General features: G+C 45.5%; 1 protein-coding gene across 3 annotated transcripts in view; it reads left to right on the forward strand.

The window, feature by feature from the left end:
* Positions 1-20,613, forward strand: part of FUT8 (fucosyltransferase 8) — an 811,602-nt gene that overhangs the window by 695,029 nt on the left and 95,960 nt on the right. For all 3 annotated transcript variants that reach the window (XM_086937112.1, XM_086937110.1, XM_086937111.1), the window contains 2 exons: positions 5,213-5,459; positions 11,683-11,859. In XM_086937112.1, the coding sequence (XP_086793238.1) occupies positions 5,213-5,459; positions 11,683-11,859 (424 nt within the window). The remainder of the gene's footprint in view (positions 1-5,212; positions 5,460-11,682; positions 11,860-20,613) is intronic.

Below are 20,613 nucleotides of genomic sequence, written 5' to 3' on the forward strand. Positions count from 1 at the left end.
AGAAGGGCTATATTGTACTATATAGAAAGAACACAAACTTTCAGAAAGACAAAACAGCTATTTGTTGCGTTTTCTCCCACACATAAAGGCAATCCCATCTCCAAAGCGGGCATTGCCAGATGGATTGTAAAATGCATTCAAATATGCTACTTAAAGGCAAAGAGAACATTAACTGTTCCTCCTAGAGCTCACTCTACACGTAAACTAGGAGCATCTATGGCATTTCTGGGAAACATTCCACTAGATGACATATGCAAAGCGGCTACCTGGGTTACACCGCACACCTTCACAAAACACTATTGTGTAGATGTGCACACAACACAACAAGCTAGAGTGGGACAAGCAGTATTAAAAACATTGTTTCAGACAGTTGCAACAGACACGGGCGACCACCGCTAGGGAGAGAACTGCTGTATAGTCTATTCATAATGTACCATCTGCAGCCCATATGCCTCGAACGGAATATGCTACTTACCAGTATGCATCTGTTCTTGGCATAGAGGGCTGCAGAGTGGTACATGCCCTCCCAGCCTCCCCGGAAACCTGTGTCTGTTCCAACATTATCTTATTTAGATACACTTACATGGGCACTCTTATCTGTATTCTACTATACTACTCCATCTAACCCTACTATGGCAAAACAATCTAAGGATGGAGCCGATGCCCATGCGCACTACCAACCAAGGGAGGAGTCACCAAGATACAAAAGACTCTCCAAGAGAAAAACAAAGTGCAATCATCCGAGCCCTACACCAGATGGCGATCTATTCATAATGTACCACTCTGCAGCCCTCTATGCCAAGAACAGATGCATACTGGTAAGTAGCATATTCCTTACTATCTACATAAAATAAAATTTGTCATCTGCATGCTACGCAATGTGCTTTGTAGGAGACACATTAACCTTATACTACTTTGAAACAAATCTGGGACTTCAAAAAGCACAGATCTCTCCAACAAATGAGAAAACTGGAGAGCTATCTCACCATTATTACTATTCCCTGTGATTTACCAGCACCTTTACAGCATATGATTTAACCCAATCAAATATAAAATGTAGACTTTGCTACCAATTAAGCAAAATAGATCTACTGCCATGCTTCTCCTTGTTGCCAATTTCTTTGTGTGGCAGGGCTTAAAAAATAAATGTAGAAGTTGAGGCCCAGATTTTGCATCGGGATTGCACCATTTTTTGGCACAAGCCCGACACCAAATCTCATTTGTTAAATCTAACTTGTTAAATCTCATAATGCGCTTAAATGTACTCATTATATACCTGATAATCATATGTCGGTTCTTAATATCTAATGTCACTTCCTGTGATGTCACATGCAATTTCGCTTCGTGACATCATGCGCTGACATGGTGCGCGTCATGAATTCCCTTGCATGCTGCCTAACCTGATTAGTCCCCCCCCCCGCTTCTTTTTTAGGACTTTGCCCTGATTACAGGAAGCAGGGATTTTAAATTACAATTGAAGGTAAAAATGTGAGCTTTGTTTACTTTTCCCCCTCGTTGTGCTGCCTTTGATTCCGGTTCATTTTCACCTGCAGTTGGTGGAATATATTTCTCTAGGTGGTTATTTATAGGTTTGTTTTCATTCCGACAATTCAGATATTGTATACGGCGCACTACGATGTGTTCTAGCTCGGAGTGTCTGTGAAGTCACGTGGCACAGACTTGTGACACGTGTTTCCGGTGTACCAGATGGCACTTTAAAAGAGGCATGCAGAATGTACCTGGTGCTTGAGATCTGTCAAGATTCGCGTAGTAAATGCTGTTGTGAAAGATCTTTGAAAAGCTGAGCTTTTGACACTTTTACAGGAACCATATCTCGATGCTGGAGATCATCACTTGGATACTCGTCTGATCTATGAGTGGCTAACTTCCCTTTCATCAGTGGCCAATGAAAAGCTAGTTTGAGGGCCAGACGAAGTGTAGCATTTTTTGCAGACCTGTCGCTCATAACCTATTTACGGTTCGTTCAGCAGAATACGCAAGATGTCTGCTGAGAGGCTGCGAGCAGGGCACTTATCTCTTCTCTTGCAGAAGTCGAATTTAATTCGCACTCATCAAAAGGAAAGGACCAATGCTGGCGTCGGCACAGCCAGAAAGAATGCTGACAAATTGTTCCTTTCTTCCAAATTGTGGATGAAACTGTGTTCAGGGGAATGGCACTGACATTTTCCACAGACCCTCCAAGGTTGAAGCCCCGCTGGATGCAGGACAGGTGAAGTTTCCATGGAGTTGGCACTTACAGCCTTTTAAGGATTCGCACAAAGAGTGCTCATTATCCATAGCAGTGCGTGGCTCTTTGCAGGATTCTTTTAAGCAGCTCCTCTGAAGTTGCACACCACCGTGAGCCCTTTCCAATCTTGGTGACAGAAGTCCAAAGCAATCGTTTTTTTTCTCTTCTCTATACTGCTCAAAGAACCAAGCCTTGATAAAACGTTCACAGTAAAATTCTGTAAGTGTAGGACAGGTAAAATTTGCCTTTTCTGGTCTGGGGCATGCCAGAAACTACCTTACTGCCCCATCCCCAGAAATACACTAGACTGGACTAAACCAGTTGTTCAGCCTGCACAGCCCCATTGTTCATACATATGTGTACAACATTCTGATCAATCGGATTGGCCGATCTTTAACCATTCAGAATGCTGGGATCCCTGGCAGAGCTAATTGTATGTTAAACAATCACGGGGGCCAAAATGAAATCAGGGTCACTATGAAACCCGCCTTTTGGTCTTCTAATATGGGCAAATGTCGTTACAAATCCCTTTGGAGAAGAGCCATGGTGAAGGCCCTTGGTGTTCAGTACGGCATCTTCTTGTTTTATGTTTTTAAGTTCCTTCATATGATGGTGCCCTGCCTGACGATGGTGATCCTGAGTTCACTGCTCACAGTGGTTGATTGGTGGAATACGTTTCAATGGTAGTGCCATATTTGTAATATTCTTAAATATGTGGCTTCGAAAATCAAGTTATTTCAACTGGAGGAAGGACGTTTTAATCTTCCATTCCGATATATTTTTCTCTACTCAGGTTGTCAGTTTCTGACACAGTGAAGTTCAAATCCCTGAATATGGCACATTAGGTCTTGCGTATCTTTCATGTTAGGTAAAGTTATTTCTGAAAATGGTACGGTCAGAGCGTCTATACTTACCATCACATCTTTTTCAGTTCTTTCCTTTACCTGAAAGTATTCTGAAATATTGAAAACTTTACATCTACAGTAATCGGACAGCCATTCAGATCCTATCTGAAAATAAGCAAATGCCTTCATTTGAATGCACTCTTCGCTTCCTGTGCTGTATGAATAGCCCATTTCTATGTCTACTGCTTGCATGAGCTTACTCTGTGTTGTATTCAGAGCACTGTATGTCCAGGAAAACCTCTGGTTGGATCAGCATTTCCTTGTTTTCGGTAGATCCTCATTAAAAATGTGAAAGGTTGAGAGCTGTGCATACCGCCTTGTTGTCATAATATATTGTAAAAGAGAAAGTAGAACTTCCAGTGGGAGGCACTCCATCAAAATCCAGTGGAAAGGCTGTGGTTGTACAGAAGTGTTGCTCCAAATAGGGTGAGCTTGAGGTCCTGAGCTTTGTGCTGCATAAATGGATGAAGCATTAATGGAGACTAGGACATTTGACCCTTAAATACAACTTCCTGAGTGTATGGTTCACAGCTAAACGGATAGACAACATTGCAGATAACCTGAATGAAGGAGCAGGGTAAGGCATTTGCTGTATTCATACTTTGCACAAACCTGTTTAGTCCCTCCACTGAGGCAATATAGAGGGTAATAGCGAAACTCCTTCCAACTGTTAGTTACGGTCAACACGCTTTCCCTGGAGCTTTAGCACCAATCATGGAGAAGGTGCAATGCCGCCCCCTACAAGCCAATTATACGTGCATCCGGAGTTGGGCCTGTAAAAACTACTAGTGTGATCATGCATCAGAATTATAACTGACTTAATCGATAACATTGTGCGTGCATAATCGTGGGGTAGCGGTAATGACTACCGCTGGGCTATTCAGGTTAAAGTCTCCAGCGGCAAATGTAAACCATTCATGTTAGTCTCCCAAAGCCCAGCTGATGTCCAGGCTACTGCCACTGAGATTCCCTTCCCGTCCAAAGACCTGAGGCACTTTCCATGAAGGAAGCAGTAAGAAAGTAGCCAGCTGAAGAAGGAAGGCTTGGGCTCGGCTCTCTCCAGAAATAACAGTGTATGCCAGGTCTGTAAGCCTTGCGCCATAAGGGTGCCGGCAGCCACTGGGATAGAACTAATGGTGGATCTTCAGCAGAAAAGATACTGCTCTTAAGTCTGTCATCGATTCGAAGGAGTAGACCAGCCTTTTTTGGAAACATATATCCTGTAGTTCAGCGGTTCTTAACCCGTGGTCTATAGCACCTTCACTGGGCATCTGTGACTGTTCCGAAAATTAAATAATATTAGCAGATTAATAAAATATACATAAAAGGGCAAAAAAGTAAAGTTGAACATTTTAAATACAAATGTGAAGGAGTTTTAAATTTGAGGGTAAATATTAATTTGGTAATTTGGTATTCTTAGTTTCATTTGTGGGAGGAGGGCAAGTACAGCAAAGGGATTTCTAATAAGGACAATTGGAAGCATCAATTGAATCAGAGAGAATGCATTACGACCAAAAAATACAAAGTGATATGCTAAATCCGGACATATTGATCCGTATTTTACAAATAAAACGACTTTTTGAAAAGCTCCAACCTTCTAATTCAAATAAATATTTCGAAATTTTTATATTTTTGTTTGAGAGTTAAATAAAATATTTCACAATGTCTGTGTTTTGCTCCATTTGTACTTTTCTCTGTATTTTTGAGTTTTTCACGCAATTCATTCGCCTTCCCTTTTGTAACTATTTTAATGAATTGAATCAAATAACTTATTATTATCATTATTGTTATCATCATCATAAGCAAACAAGCCAATGGCTGGACTGGGGCCTACACAAACAAACCATTGATGGAAGAGGGCTGGTCCAAAGCACCTTTATATATATTGTTATATTGTTCCTTGTTGTGTTGACGTGAGCTTTGATGCTAGGAAGCTATCAAACCAGACCTAAAAAAGAGAGTTATCTATTCATGTTGCCTGTGTTGATGATTCTACTGTAATCTGATGAACATGTTGAGTGAAGCCGTGCAGTTCATAATGCTCTGCTTTTGTCTACAGGTGAGGCAAACGACAAGGATGTTCAGGTGGTGGAGCTCCCCATCGTCGACAGTCTGCATCCTCGACCACCATATCTACCGCTCGCCGTCCCAGAAGATCTAGCAGATCGGTTAATACGTGTTCACGGAGACCCCGCCGCATGGTGGGTCTCCCAGTTTGTCAAGTACCTGATTCGCCCGCAGCCCTGGCTAGAGAAAGAAATCGAAGAAGCAACTAGAAAACTTGGGTTCAAGCATCCTGTTATTGGGTAAGATTTCATAGTTTTTTAATTATAGTTGTAGAAATAGTAGGAGTAACATCAGTAGTTTACTATCATTACTACTACAATGTGAATGATAGCTTTATTATTTTGCCGTATACTCAGTGCAGTTGTGTGATGTTACGTTTCTCCCTTAAAAGTTGTCTTGTTGGTAATCGTCAAGTAGTTAGGTCACATGTCAAAAAATGTAATTTACAATTTCACTACTTTTCATAAGAGAAGAAATACTGCTTTGCAGGGTTTGCTGCGAGCATTTATTTCTTAAGTGCTACAGGTGCCATGCTAAGGTGAACAGTGAACCACCTAGATGGTTTGCGGGGTATCCTATTTTATTATTTTACCTTTTATTGAACAAGTTCAGAGAGATCCTCCCTATTGAATAAAAATAAGCAAGGTTCTGGTTCGTTGTGAATAGATAGTCTCTGAACCCCCTCCTTTTTTCCTCCCACTCGTTTGTCCTTCGTTATACCTCCCAGTCTACCTCCCTGTCACCTTCTCGCCTTCTTCCCGCTTCTCTTCTTGCCCACCCCAGGGCTTGCACTATTCAGTACAGACACCATTAGGTTCAAACCTCCAATAACACTGTAACATCTCGACGTGGAAAAAGATAGCCCTTCCATTGTTCCTCCTTAGTGTTGTGATCCGCCAGGGTTCCCATAAGATCTCCAGGGCTCTTCTGTGCAGTGTTCTTCGTGCACAGCAAGCACTGAAGGAAGGCAGTAAACACGCTGACACAGGTGTGCACCAGCACGGTAAACCAGGACACGTGCTTCCCTAGAGACAGGACCACAGATGGAATCTTGCTTAGGTTTAATAGGTCTATTTGTCTTTTTACTACTTTGGCACATGCATCGCTAATTGCCAGTAAGTGGGTTGTACGGTTAGTGTATGCCTCCAAGGACCTGCAGGGCCAGTGTTCCATGCTGCATTACCTGCCTGACGTAAGCTGCACATTATCCTAAGCCACTGGTGAGTCTTGTGACCCACAAACAGGGTTAGACATTAGGAATATGTCTGCTAGGAGGAAGCCAGGATACACGAACCTGTGTTTTAGGAACCTATGGGAGACTGCACTATCCTACTACGGAAATATGAAGCTCTGTTGGATCCTTGGGTTCACACCATGGCCCACAGTAGTTCTGCCCTAACTCACTCCTACTGCGCACTTCCTCAGGTTTCATGTGCACTCATTCAGCCATGCTCTGGCTACACTCAATATACCACCCACCTTCTCCACCCATCATGGAGTTTGTGAGTACGTAAGCTCCTGGACAATGTGTTGGTGTGCCACGAGCAGCTAGAATGTCCATTTCACCCTTTTTGCAGTCTTGGGCACCTATGCTCAATCTTCCCTTACACACTGCTAGCAAAGACAACACCTGCGCTGCTGGTGAGGAAGGTGGCCATTTTTTGGTGTCACTACTCACATGTAATGAATTAATACAGGTGGCTAGAAGTCGTGTTTTCATTTACAGGCACATTTATAGATCAGAACACAACTGTAGTAAGAAAAGTATAATAAACAGGACTTTAAAGGGATAATAAAATCTCCCATATTTTAAGGAAATTAGAACAGTATTACATGTTTTTGTCTTGTAGTTCTAATTATGGACACCACTGATGTCACCCTATATAGAAAGAGTGAGCTTGAAAGATACAGCTTTGGCTGAATCACTGCTTAACATATTATTGCAGGTCACTATCCCTATGTACTGTAGCATGGATTCTTCTGGGGAATGTCTCACAGATGTCCAGATTTCAGTCACAGGCCATTCTAGGTGGCGTTATCTTTTAGGTGCTGGTATTCACAGCATTCTGTTTTTATTGTTTCACCATTGTTGATCATCAGTATATCTTTAGATGCATTGATCATTCCCTCACTCTTTTGGGTTGATTTCGTGCCCTTTTCTTAGTACCAGAAGCAGTAAGATTAGGACTTCTAGGAACTAGATGATTTGTTTGCATTCCTACTTCGGACAGGCTCTAAATGGGTTGACCAATTATGGTATCCATAGTGTGGATTCTAACTCTTGGAAAAACATGTTTCCACAGCTTTCTGGCTGCTTGGGATGTAATGATTCACCAGCCAATTAGAATGTGGATGACCACTTTTATGCTGCTTCTTAGCTTGCCTGAAGAGAGGAAAAGATTGAGCACCTGGTTCACATCCCAGAGGGCTGAATATCATGGTTCTGGGGAAAGAGAAAGTCATGTGTTGAAGGGCAAGGTAGTATAATGGCCCTGGAAAGATGGCCTGGATTGTTGAGGACAGGAGCCTCGCAATGCGGGCAACTTGTCTGAGGGAGATGCGCGGTTTCGCTAGTGCCCACCGGAGCTCGTGACAGATTTTTGTCACCTTCTGAGAGTAGACTCAATAGAGTCGATCAAGAAACCTAGAAAAATCACCTTCTGGGAGGTAACCAGGGTAGACTTTGTCTCTTTGATCATGAAGCCAAAGCTTTGCAGGAGATCAACCGCTGCCTGGAGTTGCTGAGTGAATGTCCAAGGACACTGGGCCATCAGCAGGATGTCATCGAAATAAACGATGAACCTCATCCCCTGAGCCCGTGAGCTCGCAGGCGTTCCACTACCGACCTGAGGACCTTGAGGCAGAGGATAGACTGAAGGGGAGAGTGGTGAACTTGCATGTGTTGTCCCCACCCCAAGAGAACTGTAGGAACCTCCTGTGAGAGGGAAAGATAGGAACTGAGAAGTAGGTGTCCTTCAGATTCAGACGCGCCATCCAATCCCGTGGTCTCAAGCTATCCCGGAGAAGGTGAATACCCTCCATTTTGAAGTGGCAATAAATCAGCCACTCGTTGAATTCGTGCAGACTGATGACCGGGCGCTGCCACCATCTACCTTGTCCACTAGGAAGAGGTTGCTGATGAACCCTCTGGTTTGGGGAAGGGTTTGAGAGATCGCCCCTTTGGCTAGGAGAGACTGAATCTCCTGGTCTACCAGGGCGGAGTCTGCTGCAGAGAAACCTATTTGACATGGGTTTACGGGTTGGGAGGGATTCCCATCGAACTCTATCCGGAAGCACTGTATTGTCTGGAGAACCCCGGAATCCCAGTGATGGAAGTCCAAGCCTGGAAAAAATTAGCCAGACAGCCCCCTACCTTTAGAAAGGAAGAAGGTGCGACACTCACCAGCATTGTTGGAGGCTCCGGCGCCTCTGGCCCCTCTATGCTTCCCACGCTGCCCTCTGATGGGATAGAAGTTCCCAAATCTTGCCTGGTCCTGCTAGTGGCCTTGGTTGGAGCCTAGTCCTCTGGAAGTATATTGGTTATGGCGGCCGGTCGAGTGGCCCCTTCCTCGACTGGCCCCTTGGAAATTCCGGAGTGAAACACCTTTTTGATGGAAGATTGGGCATTGGAGGTAAAGGTGTTCACAAACTTTCCCAACTCTTTAATGAAGGGTTCCCCGAATAGGCCACCTTGCGCAACAGGACCCACCTGAATCAGCCAGATCCCGAAGCTTGGGGTCCACCTTGATTAACAAGGAACTGCGCTGCACAGTGGACAAGGCGCAGTTGGCTTTGCCCAAGAAAACCACAGCGCCCAAGAGGTCATGGTATCCAGGGAGATAAAGGAGCACAAAGCTTTCGCCTCCTCTGCCATGTACATGATCTTTGTAAGTGGGCCCAGAGTGTCCAGGAGCTTGTCCTGGCACGCCTGCCAAGACCTAATGATCCCTTTCTTCGGAACCTTAACAAATTTCTGAAAGAAGGTGGCCATTCGTGGGTCAATATTGGGCGTTAGGGCTACCTTGCCCTCCAAGGCTGGACGGGGCATTCCGCCCTAAGGCAGTTACGAGTGTCCTTCTCGAGAGGCTTCCGAATTCGGCTTGCCACATGTGTGAACTTGTCCGACGGAGCCCATTAAGACCTCAGGTGAATGATCTCATCTGGGTCCAGCATGTCCCCACAGAGGCCCTGGTCATCATGATCAGCAGGTGGGTGGATGAGATGGATGGAGCCAGGAGAGGGAGGGCTTCTGCATCTCCATCAGTGTCCCTGTGATCCCCTCAGTGGGATCCGAAGGGGGTCCTGTGGGACCAATGCTGGCCAGGAATGCTTGTTTAAGCCTAGCAACGGCATCCATATCTACTCCTACATCACAGTGACGCTTTGCTGGCAGTTGAGAGTCAGGGGGGTGAGAGGGGTGAGAGCCATTAGGCAGTGATGGGGTTGCGGTACCTGGAATTGACCCAGACAGTTTTTCACAGACCTGTGCGATCTAGCGCGAAAGGCGCTCCTCTAGGGGGCCATTGCCTCAGAATGAATGCGTCTACCACATTATAACATTCGTCATCACATAGGAGAGAGCTAAGGGGGTCCTCCTCTTCCCCCTGGTGGTCCATATAGGGATCCATGCCCTAGGGTATGCCCTTATAGTCTAGGACGGATGATCTTCCTGTTGGGCTCTATTGTTGTTTTTGTATTATTCCCAAGGCTCATGGGAATGATAGTTTATTGGTGTTTTACTTTAGATGGCTGCTATTCAATAAAGTGAAGAAAGAATAGTATAAACCTCGCCTCTGGTCCTGACATAGAACTCTTGTTTTATAAGAATCCTCCGAAAATAAAGTTTTATTTTTGGGCGCTGTTCATGATCCAGGGACTCGCCATCCCCTTTTGGCAACTAATGTTTCGACCATAAGGTAGTCAGTACAGTGGTCATCCTCAGGACACATAAGCAGAGCATGTGAGATTAATGTTGTCAATCTTAAAACAGCCCACAAATGGCCCTTATATGAAGGCCTTCTGTTTATGTCGCAACTATAATGCATATGTAATTTTGAAGCACAATCTTTGAAATATTAAAATTGCAGAAATAGAAGAATGCTCAAAAACATGTATTGCATGATGCATGGAGGGCCATCCATGAAAACCTGGCATGCTGGTGCTATGGATTCCTGTGCTAGATTATCAGGAATACTTATCTGACCCTGTGTATGGAGTCAAATTGACAAACAACACCTGGACAAACCATATCTAAATTTGTCATCTTCAGGTCAACAGAATCAAACATTAATTCTCAGCCTCCATCCTCTGCAATACCTTTTAAGCCCTCGTAGCATCACATAGTATCACATAGCAATAAAGGCACTGCACTCGTCAGTGGCTTTCAACTCTACTCTCCCCCCTATACCATCTAGAAGCCTGTCTGATGACAGAAGAAGTGACATTTGACCCTCACCTATCTGACTATCCAGCCTACAAACTCTCCTGCAATGATCACTCCTGTACTTGCTGTTGGGAGCTGATCCTTCAATTTCCCAAGTCACATTTTCTTCTTTTTTAACACATCACTCTGAAAAAACTCCCTGCCCCTCCTGAGACTGATCTCTTCAGACCAACCATCAAATAGGAACTCTCCATCCTTCTGTTCTTTCTGCAGCTCCTACCCCCTTCCACCCCCCACACACACTTTCCACGGATTACTTGTCCCAAGTCTTTGAATCTACAGTGCAGCTCAGTGTATTATGAAAGCGTATTGAATTCTGTACTCGGCGATTCCCTTTACGGAATCTGCTCACCCCTCCTTTTGTATATGTCTATCCAAGCTCCACTGTGACTTACACACACTGATCCGTTCTCTCCATTCTATGTAACGTGTGCAGCTGTTCACAGGGGCAGAGGCCACATTATATAAGTCTCCCAACGCCCCCCCCCCCCAAATATGAATACAAAATTTAAAGCACTTTTTATGCATGTTTAGTTAAGGCAAATGCAAATGTTTTGCCATTTATAGAATGCCACTTTGCCGCTTTATGACATCATGGAACAACACAACATTGAGCAAATCAACACAATAGTCATAATATTACAATTAGCATTGGGCGCAGTGGTCATACCTTGTCCCTCCTGGCATTGGACACAAGAAAGACGTAGTAACCCGGGTGGATCTTGTTTTAAAGAGCTGATGATTGCCAAGATGGTAAATGTGTAAAAAGGTTACAAAGTTCTTTTATATGTGTTGTTCTGACCTTATGAAGGCTCCCTTCATATCTCGTGTTTTCGAACTCACAGTTTACAATTTTGCCTGCTGTTGACAAAGAAAATTGCAGCGGTGTAGAGGTGTTTCCGCTTGTATATTTTCTATTTTCAAAGTGTGAAATTGGTTTATAGCATAGTCTGCGTTTGTTGATAGACTTTTAGAAAGTCCTGTTATGTACCCTGCTGAGTTTTTGCATTTTGTCTCAGTGTTCATGTCAGGAGGACGGATAAAGTGGGAACAGAAGCTGCCTTCCATCCGATTGAAGAGTACATGGTGCACGTTGAAGAACATTTCCAGCTCCTCGCTCGTAGGCTGCAAATAGACAAGCGGCGTGTATACCTGGCGACCGACGACCCCTCCTTACTCCAGGAAGCAAAATCAAAGTAAGCTTGAGCCACATTGTGAGAATGCATCATTCTATGGGAACATCCATTTTTGGAAGAGCCTATCTTTTTAGCGGTTGATGTTGAGCATGTTGTCTCCTAACTGGTTATGTTAATTAAGAGAGTCATCTCTTTATGTCTCATTAGATTTCTGATTGGTTAACCTGGAGTGTTTCCAGATATCCATCAGGTTAATGTGGTTTTTGCTAGTCACTTGAGGTGCATACATATCTTTTTTTTTGTAGCACAAGACATTGTTTCTTAGCAGTGCAAGGAATTGTTCTTTAGCAACACCTGTTCAGTGATATCATTTATCGCAAATTCACTATTCCTTAGTAGCGGTGCTAAGCTACTGTTTCCTAGTAACTTGAGTTTATTGTTCCCTGGTATCAAACGTTTATTGCTGCTTATGAAGACCAGGGTTTCCCGGTTAATACTTGTTCATTGTTTCCTATTAACACAATTTCATTGTGTCCCAGTGGCAGTGGCACATGTTCATTGTTTCCTGGGAGGGCAAATGATTTGTTTTCCAGAAATACAAGTTATTTTTTCTCTGGTGCTGATAGCCCGGGTTTATTGTTCCTTAGTGAGTCATGGTCGTTGTTTCCAGGTTAATATTAGTTCATTGTTCCCTAATAACACACTTTCATTGTGTCCTAGTAGCACATGTTCATTGCTCCCTGGGAGGGCAAATTCATTGTTTTGCAGAAATACAAGTTAATTACTCTCTGCTGCTGCTAGCTCAAGTTTATTGTTCCTTAGTAAGTCAAGGTGGTCATTGTTTCCAGGGTAATATTAGTTCATTGTTCCCTAATAACAGTATCACTGATCCCTAATAGCATACGTTACAAGTTCTGTAATAGTACAAGTACATTTTTCCCTAACAGCATAAGTTCATTGTGAGATGAAATGAAATGAAAATTATATTTATGTAGCGCATAAACTACCCTGAGGCCTTGCAGCGCTGGTCCACCAGTAATACAAGTTTGTTTCTCTCTGGTGTTGTGGTGTTGCGAGGCCATTGCTTCCTAGTAACAGACCTTCATTGTTCTCTTGTAACGCAAGTTTATTGTTCCCTAGTAATAGCGGTGTAAAAATACTCCACAACACAGGATGATTTCTCTCATAAGCCGCTGGGCCACTGTTCCAAAAAATACGATTACAGTTTTCTAGTAATATTGTTTTCCTCATTTAGGTTTTGTCTGTTTGTGTTCTCAAGAATGTAATACTTGGGTAAGTTTACCAGGTTTATTTCTCAAAGCTGTGTCACTGGCTTCTCCTTTTAAGTTGTTCATGCAGCAAAACCAGTTAATATTAATAGTGAACATTTCAAGTAAATATGTTGTTGCATTTTAAGATAGTGTCCCTGGATACCGATGTTGTGGGACAGCGAAGCTTCCGGGCATCGCGTACCACTGGATAGAGGTTCTCCCTCAGCTGTGTGAATAGAACCTCACACTTTGCTGTGTTACAGGCCTGAGGTCCGATGTGAGGCCTTGCGGAGACCTTAACCTCGCCAGTCTCTTTTGGTGAGGTAAGTTCACCATCTGATGAGACCGCATGATTCTGTCTTGCCTCAAAATCACTTAACCAACTCCCTTTATGAAAGTAAGAGCCTCTTCTGCAGCCATTAGTATTAGTACTGTGACAAGTGCATGTGCCTCAGGTTCATAAGCAATGCTCGGTTTCCTTACTTTGGAGCATGGCATATTTTTAAGTATAACTATAAAATATAATTTTAGGACGGCCTGACATCTGAGAAGCTGCATTTGATTTCTAGTATCTGAATTCTGCAAAGTCTACAAGATCACCCTCAAAGATAAATCACCCGGTTCAAGGCTAGCCAAACTGATGAAATGCGCCCTTTGACACATGACATCATCACAGATTGACCTCACGTCCTACCCTCATTGACTACGAAGCCCTCAATTTGTTCCTAATGAGTTGGTTGAAAAGCAAGCCAGGCAGACTATTGAAAGTAACAAGTTAGTGTAACCATGAATGAATGAATGAATTTGGATTTCTAAAGCGCAAGTAGCTGCCCTGAGGCGTCCAAGCGCTAAGAATATTGCTGAGGTTTAAGTTGGGAGGAAGGCAGATTCAGCTCCATTGATTATGCAGTAAACAGTAGCGTTTTCAGCTGTTTGCGGAAGGAGAGAATGTCGGGGTTTGATCTGAGATGCTGAGGCAAGGCGTTCCACTTTTTTGCCACATTGTAGGAGAAGGAACGGCCTCCGGACCTTGATTTCTTTATTTGCGGCACAATGGCTAGATTAGCAGAGGTGGAACGCAGCTGTCTAGTTGGTAGGTAGGGTGTAATGAGAGGGAGATTGATAGCCGGGCCTCGAGACCAGAAAGTCTGGTGTGCGATGCGGAGTGATTTGAAATCTACTCTTTCCTTTACGGGAGCCAGTGCAGTATCCTTAGTCCTGGTTTTACTGAGGATCTGCAGGGGATTTGTAAAAGTGTTCTGGCTGCGCAGTTCTGTATTAATTGTAGTTTGCGTAAAGTGAAGTCAGGAGCTCCGAGATACAATGCGTTTCCATAGTCCAGCCGCGATTGGATCAGACCCAGGACTACGGTTTTTCTTGCTTCAAAGGGGAGTAGAGGCAAGATCTTCCTGATGACTCTCAGGATGCCGAAGCAAGTGGCAGAAAGTTTTGTTGCCTGTTGGTCAAAGGACAGGGACCTGTCGAGCCAGACACCAAGGCTCTTAATGGCGTCTTTGGGAGCTGGAGCCGGACCTAAGCTGGGGGGCCAGAGAGTGTCTATGGTGGATGGTAAAGTGTGACCCAGGAGCATGAGCTCTGTCTTGTCTCCATTAAGTTTGAGACAAGACTTGGTCATCCAGCTTTTGACCGTCTCTAGGCAACCTGCGAGATCTACATTCGCCGAGGGACCGCCTGCCTGTGCCAAGGAGACCACCAGCTGGGTATCGTCCGCGTAGGTAACGATCTTAATACCAAACGGGCGGACGATCTCAGCCAGTGGCCTCATGTAGACGTTAAATAACGTCGGGCTTAGGGATGATCCCTGCGGGACTCCGCACCCCAGAGGCTTGCTGGAGGAGGTGACATTGCCCTCGTACACCTGGAAAGATCTATCACTCAGGTAGGATTTGAGCCACTCCAGAGCTCTGTCAGATATTCCGATGTCCAGGAGACGCTGCAAGAGGATACCGTGGTTAACGGTATCGAATGCGGCGCTCAGATCGAGGAGGATGATTGCCACCGATCCTCCCCGATCTAAGATTCTCCTGGATTCCTCTGTGACTGCCAGCAGTGCCGTCTCGGTCCCATGCTTGGGGCGGAAGCCAGTCTGGGATGGATCGAGCAGTTGGTATTGTTCGAGAAAAGTTGTTACTATACTGTTTATGTGTTTCTCCAGGATTTTGGCTGCCCAAGGCAGCAAGGAGATCGGGCGGAAATTGTTGAAGTTTTTGGTGTCAAGGTTAGGTTTCACCATAGCCTGCTTCCACGCTGTTGCTACTATGCTGGTAGCGATCGAGGTATTGAGTACTCCAAGCAGTGTGGGACGGATGGTTTGAATAGCCGAGACTAGAACATATGGGGGTGCTGGGTCCCTAGGGGAGCCCGACTTCACTTGGTGCATGAGGGAGGTGAGGTGATCTGCCTGCAACTGGGGGAATTCCTCCAACACCGGAGGGTGATAGGGTGAGTGGTTATGAGGGGGACAAGGGAGTGCTGGAAGGAAGTGGGAAGGATGAGTAGATAAGGTTAATTTTCTGAGAGAAGAAATTAGCCAGGTCTTCACAGCGGAGCTGTGGATTCTCCGTTATAGACGGAGGGGTAGGGAGGGTGGTGAGGCTTTTGACTATTTTGTATATCTCTTTCGAGCTGGAGCTGGCCTCTGCGATCTGGTTAGAGTAGTATGAGGATTGCGCACTTTTTATGTCTTTTTTGTATAGCCTGATGGCGTCTCTGTAAATAGTTTTATCTGTTTCCGCGTATCCTAGTCGCCATTTGCGTTCCAGTCTCTTACAGAAACGCTTTTTCTCCCTTAGTTCGATGGAATACCAGGGAGCTGAGATTCTAGATCTTTTGAAAACTGTTTTCTTCAAGGGGAGCGTGGCGTTTAGGGAACTCTGGATCCATTCATTGAATATTTCATTGGCCTGTGAGGGGGTCTGACCGATTGAGGGAATAGATTTTTGTAGTTCCTGGGTCCACTGGGCCAGCGGCATTTTAGACCAATTTCGGGTTTCTTGGACAGTGGGTGTTGGGAGTGTAGGGTTCTCTGTTGTCCAGAGCAACGGGACTAAGGCATGGTCTGTCCAAGGGAGTGCTATAGAAGGACAGGCCTTCAAGTGTGGACAGTTGCTGAAAACTGGATCCAGCAAGTGGCCTTTCGTATGTGTAGGAGATGAGACTAGCTGGAGCAACTGCAGAGCAGATAGGTCCCTGCTTAGTTTGTTAGCGATGGAGTTATTGGGGTCGTCAAAGTGTATATTGAGATCACCCAATAGCGTGAAGTTGGAAGGCGATAGGGCCAAATCGGCGACTAGCGGTGGCAAAGTTTCGTAGAACTGTTTGGGAGTGCCTGGTGGGCGGTATATAAGTGTTCCGGAGAAACTTAAATTGGGGGAGAATTCCAGGGTAAAGGACATGCTTTCACATTCCGGAAAGGGGTTAGGGGTGCAGCGACAGGTGAAACAATCTTTAAAAATGATGGCTAGTCCACCCCCTCTATCCTGTTACCGGTCCAGTCTTACAATTTGATATTCCTTCCCCAGGATTTGAACCAACTCTGGGTCAGAGTGAGGGGTAAGCCATGTCTCCGTTAAAAAGAGAGCGTCCGGTTTTTCCTCTTCAATTAACAGGGAGAGCTCTGTGCAGTGTCTAGGAAGAGACCTGCAATTCAATAGGAACAGTCTAAAGAGTTGTTGGTATGATGTGGGGGGTTTAGGCTTGAGGTGAGTCTTGCAGTCATTGCATTGGGAAGGTAGCTCGAGTGGGCCGTATTTATGAGCACAAGACAGGTTTACCTGAGAATTGATGGTTCGAAGTTCATCGGAGGTATAATGCCGGGTTTGCGTAACGGGAGATGTAGGGGTTGTGGCCCCTGGTCCCGGCCCGTCGCGGACGGGCGCAGACGGGCTTGCCTTAGGCGCCCCCGCTGCGCTCGTCCGCTGCGCTTCCTAGGGTTACACATTTATATATGGTCAGGGAACAACGCTAGGGGCGTGGCCTGAGAAGGGGGCGTGGCCAGCAAACTCGCCGGTAATGTCGGCGTGGTGCTTGTTTCCTTAGCGAGGGTCCGCTGCGCGCTGGCAGGAAGGTGTGCACAGGTAAAGGCTAAAAACACAACAAGTTTTACAGTTTTTAAAATAATGAGCAGCAATTCGCCTACTCCCGGCTTCCGCCTCAGGAGATATTCAGTCTAAGGACGCTAGTGATCAGCGTTCCTTAAATAGGGCGGGCAGGGGGTGTGGCCTGAGAAGGGGGTGTGGCCAGCAAACTCGCCGGTAATGTCGGCGTGGTGCTTGTTTCCTTAGCGAGGGTCCGCTGCGCGCTGGCAGGAAGGTGTGCACAGGTAAAGGCTAAAAACACAACAAGTTTTACAGTTTTTAAAATAATGAGCAGCAATTCGCCTACTCCCGGCTTCTGCCTCAGGAGATATTCAGTCTAAGGACGCTAGTGATCAGCGTTCCTTAAATAGGGCTTAGTTTCTGTTACTGTCTCTACCTTGAGGACTTCTTAGACCAAGGGTAGCAATGCCATGGACTTCAGGCTATATCTAGGGCTTATGACGTGTGACATATGACCCCTGGCCTGTAACCTGTGCCCATTTCCCGGATATGGCAATCTAGTATGAGTTGTCGGTATTAGCTTGCTATGTTAAGAAAGCTTGTTAATTTGTTATTTGACATATTTAAAGACATAGACCAACCTCTTGATAACACTGTTGCGTAATATATACTCCTGTAAGACAAATGAGACACACAGCACGTGTTGCTGGCATCGATCTGTGTACGTGCACGCTTCTTGGGACTTGTCACGAACTGCATAGGAGCAGAGCACTCCCTGTTCACACGTGGTTTACTCTACTCCATGGAAACCTCCATAAAAGTCTGTGGTTTACCCAATCAGGAGACAGGAACATCTTTGTGTAGGAAGCCACTATGAAGGACATTTGTCAGACATGGGAGCTAGTGGCAGTTGGTTATCCCACAAAAATGGTGAGTCGACATAAATACAATTTAACCACATACAAACAAATAAATAACATTTTAATATGGAGGAAAAGTTTCATTTACCTGAGCCTGCAGCACGACTCTGTGTTGAATTGTATTTGTTTCAACAGTTCTAATGCAATTAAGGATTTGATTTTTTCATCTCTGCTAATGCCGGTTATGGCAATAATTATTTTCCATTTATTCTATTCTAGGATAGCCCATTATAAAGATTTGTAAACACCAGATTGCTTATGTGCACCGACTTCGAGCTCCAAGTAGGGTGCTGGGTCCCTGGTAGGACGCGCTGCATGTCTCTGACTAGTTCTACTAGTGATACAGCTCATGAGAGAACTCGTGAGACCCCTGCCTTTTCCTTCCAATGCACATGGGTCGCTGGCTATAACCTGATACCTCTGGGTCAGGGCAGATCTTACAGGTGGACCAACCAGAGCTCAAGCTAGGGGTTGCAGCTTCTACCTGACTTCTCCTAACAAAAGGTACTGGGGCCAGAAACCTGCATCTTAGCCAATCCTGTCTTGTATAACATATTTGTGAATGGTCCTACCAAATCTTCTTACAAATCAGGGGTGTTCTGAACAACAGTTTATGACAAGTAAGGCTGTGTACTTCAAGGGCTCATAGCTTTTACAGGCACAGGACTTCTGTACAGATATTGATTGAGCAAGTTGTATTTTGTAAGCTATACACCACCTGTTAGACTTTGAGCTACAAAGTCGTAAAGTGGTAGAAAGTCGAAAAAAATAGAATACAAGCTTAATATTCCAGAGCCAATTCACACAGTTTGATATTTTTCCATGAATATACATCTAATTTGTTGTTCTTTCTTCCTAAATATGCTTCCTGCTGATATTTGCTTTGCGGTGGATTGTCTGCCACTCCACTGCATGGGACACCATCTGGTCAATTTTCAGTTTTTGTTGTTTACCGGTTTTAAGGTCAGATTTTATTTTTATACACAGCTTTGAGCCTTTAGCTGCCAATAAGCTACCAATACGCTATAGTAGTCACCTCCGGCTTCTTGTTTACCGCTTTGCTTTTTCATGTTCTCGTCTTCACTGGATTTGATTACCTGCTTCCTGTTGTTTCCACGTACTACCCTGTCGTAATAATGTCAGTGCAGCTGCCATATATGGGTGGGATTTGTTGCTCTGCCATTCTATAGTGTACATACTATATTTCCACCTGTGTACTCTTTTCCCATCACCACTTGCAGTGTTTACTAATTGATGATTTCTACGGCCTCACATGCGGCTTGCAGGCAGCTAGGGAGAGTCAGGACACAGGTAGGGGAGAAGACTGAAGTGACAAGGGGGCTAGAGAGATGGATACTTTTCAAAACCTTCAAAAGTGGAGCATTCATGTATTTCCTCAGCCGGCAGTCTGCTTGAGATGATTTTTTTTTCCGAGAAGCAATTAAGCAGGTTGGTTTTTATACATCACTTCCTGTGGCGGCCCAGGAAACAGGGTGCTGGGGGCAGAGGGGGGGGGGGGGCGCTACTGATCGAACAGCCAGGTCTTGAGTATCCTCCTGAAGGTCAGCAGGTCTTGGGTCTGTCGTAGGCCCAGTGGGAGGGTGTTCCATGTGTTAGCGGCGAGGTGGGAGAAGGATCTCCCACCGGTGGTTGTTCTCGGATGCGCGGGACGGTGGTGAGTGAGAGGTTGGTGGAGCAGAGCTGGCGGTTGAGGATGTAGAAGGAGAGCTGTCTGTTGAGGTAGGCTGGGCCGGTCTTGTGCAGTGCCTTGTGTGCGTGGGTGAGGAGCTTGAAGGATATCCTCTCATTGATGGGGAGCCAGTGCAGGTTTCTCAGGTGGGGGGTGATGTGGTTGTGGCGTGGCACGTTGAGGATCAGTCGTGCTGAGGCGTTTTGGATGCGTTGTAGTCGTTTGATGAGCTTGGTCGGGGCTCCTGCGTATAGGGCGTTTCCGTAGTCGAGTCCGCTGCTGACGAGGGCCTGGATGACTGTCTTTCTTGAATCTGTCGGGATCCATCTGTAGATCTTGCGGAGCATGTGGAGGGTGTTGAAGCAGGGGGAGGAGACGGCGTTGTCTTGATTGGTCATTTGGAGCGTTGAGTCGAGGATGATTCCCAGGTTGTATACATGGTTGGTGTGTGTCGGGGCTGCCCCCAGTACCGACGGCCACCAGGAGTCATACCAGGCTGAAGGGTTGGAGCCGAGGATGAGGACCTCCGTCTTATCAGAGTTCAGCTTCAGACGGCTGGTCTTCATCCAGTCGGCGACAGCCTTCATTCCTTCGTGGAGGTTGGCTTTGGCGGTGATGGAGTCCTTGGTAAGGGAGAGGATAAGTTGAGTGTCGTCGGCGTTACAGATTATGTTGAGGTCGGGCTTGGTGTGCGAGCGGGGCCATGTAAATGTTGAACAGCGTCTGGCTGAGGGAGGATCCCTGGGGTACGCCGCAGATGATCTCAGAGGCTTTGGAACGGAATGGGGGAGGCGGACGCTCTCGGGTCTGCCAGAGAGGAGGGAGGTGGTCCAATCCAGAGCCTTGTCTCGGATCCCTGCGGCGTGGAGGCGTGT

This window comes from Lissotriton vulgaris, chromosome 9 (assembly GCF_964263255.1).
Source record: "Lissotriton vulgaris chromosome 9, aLisVul1.2, whole genome shotgun sequence".
NCBI lineage: Eukaryota > Metazoa > Chordata > Amphibia > Caudata > Salamandridae > Lissotriton > Lissotriton vulgaris.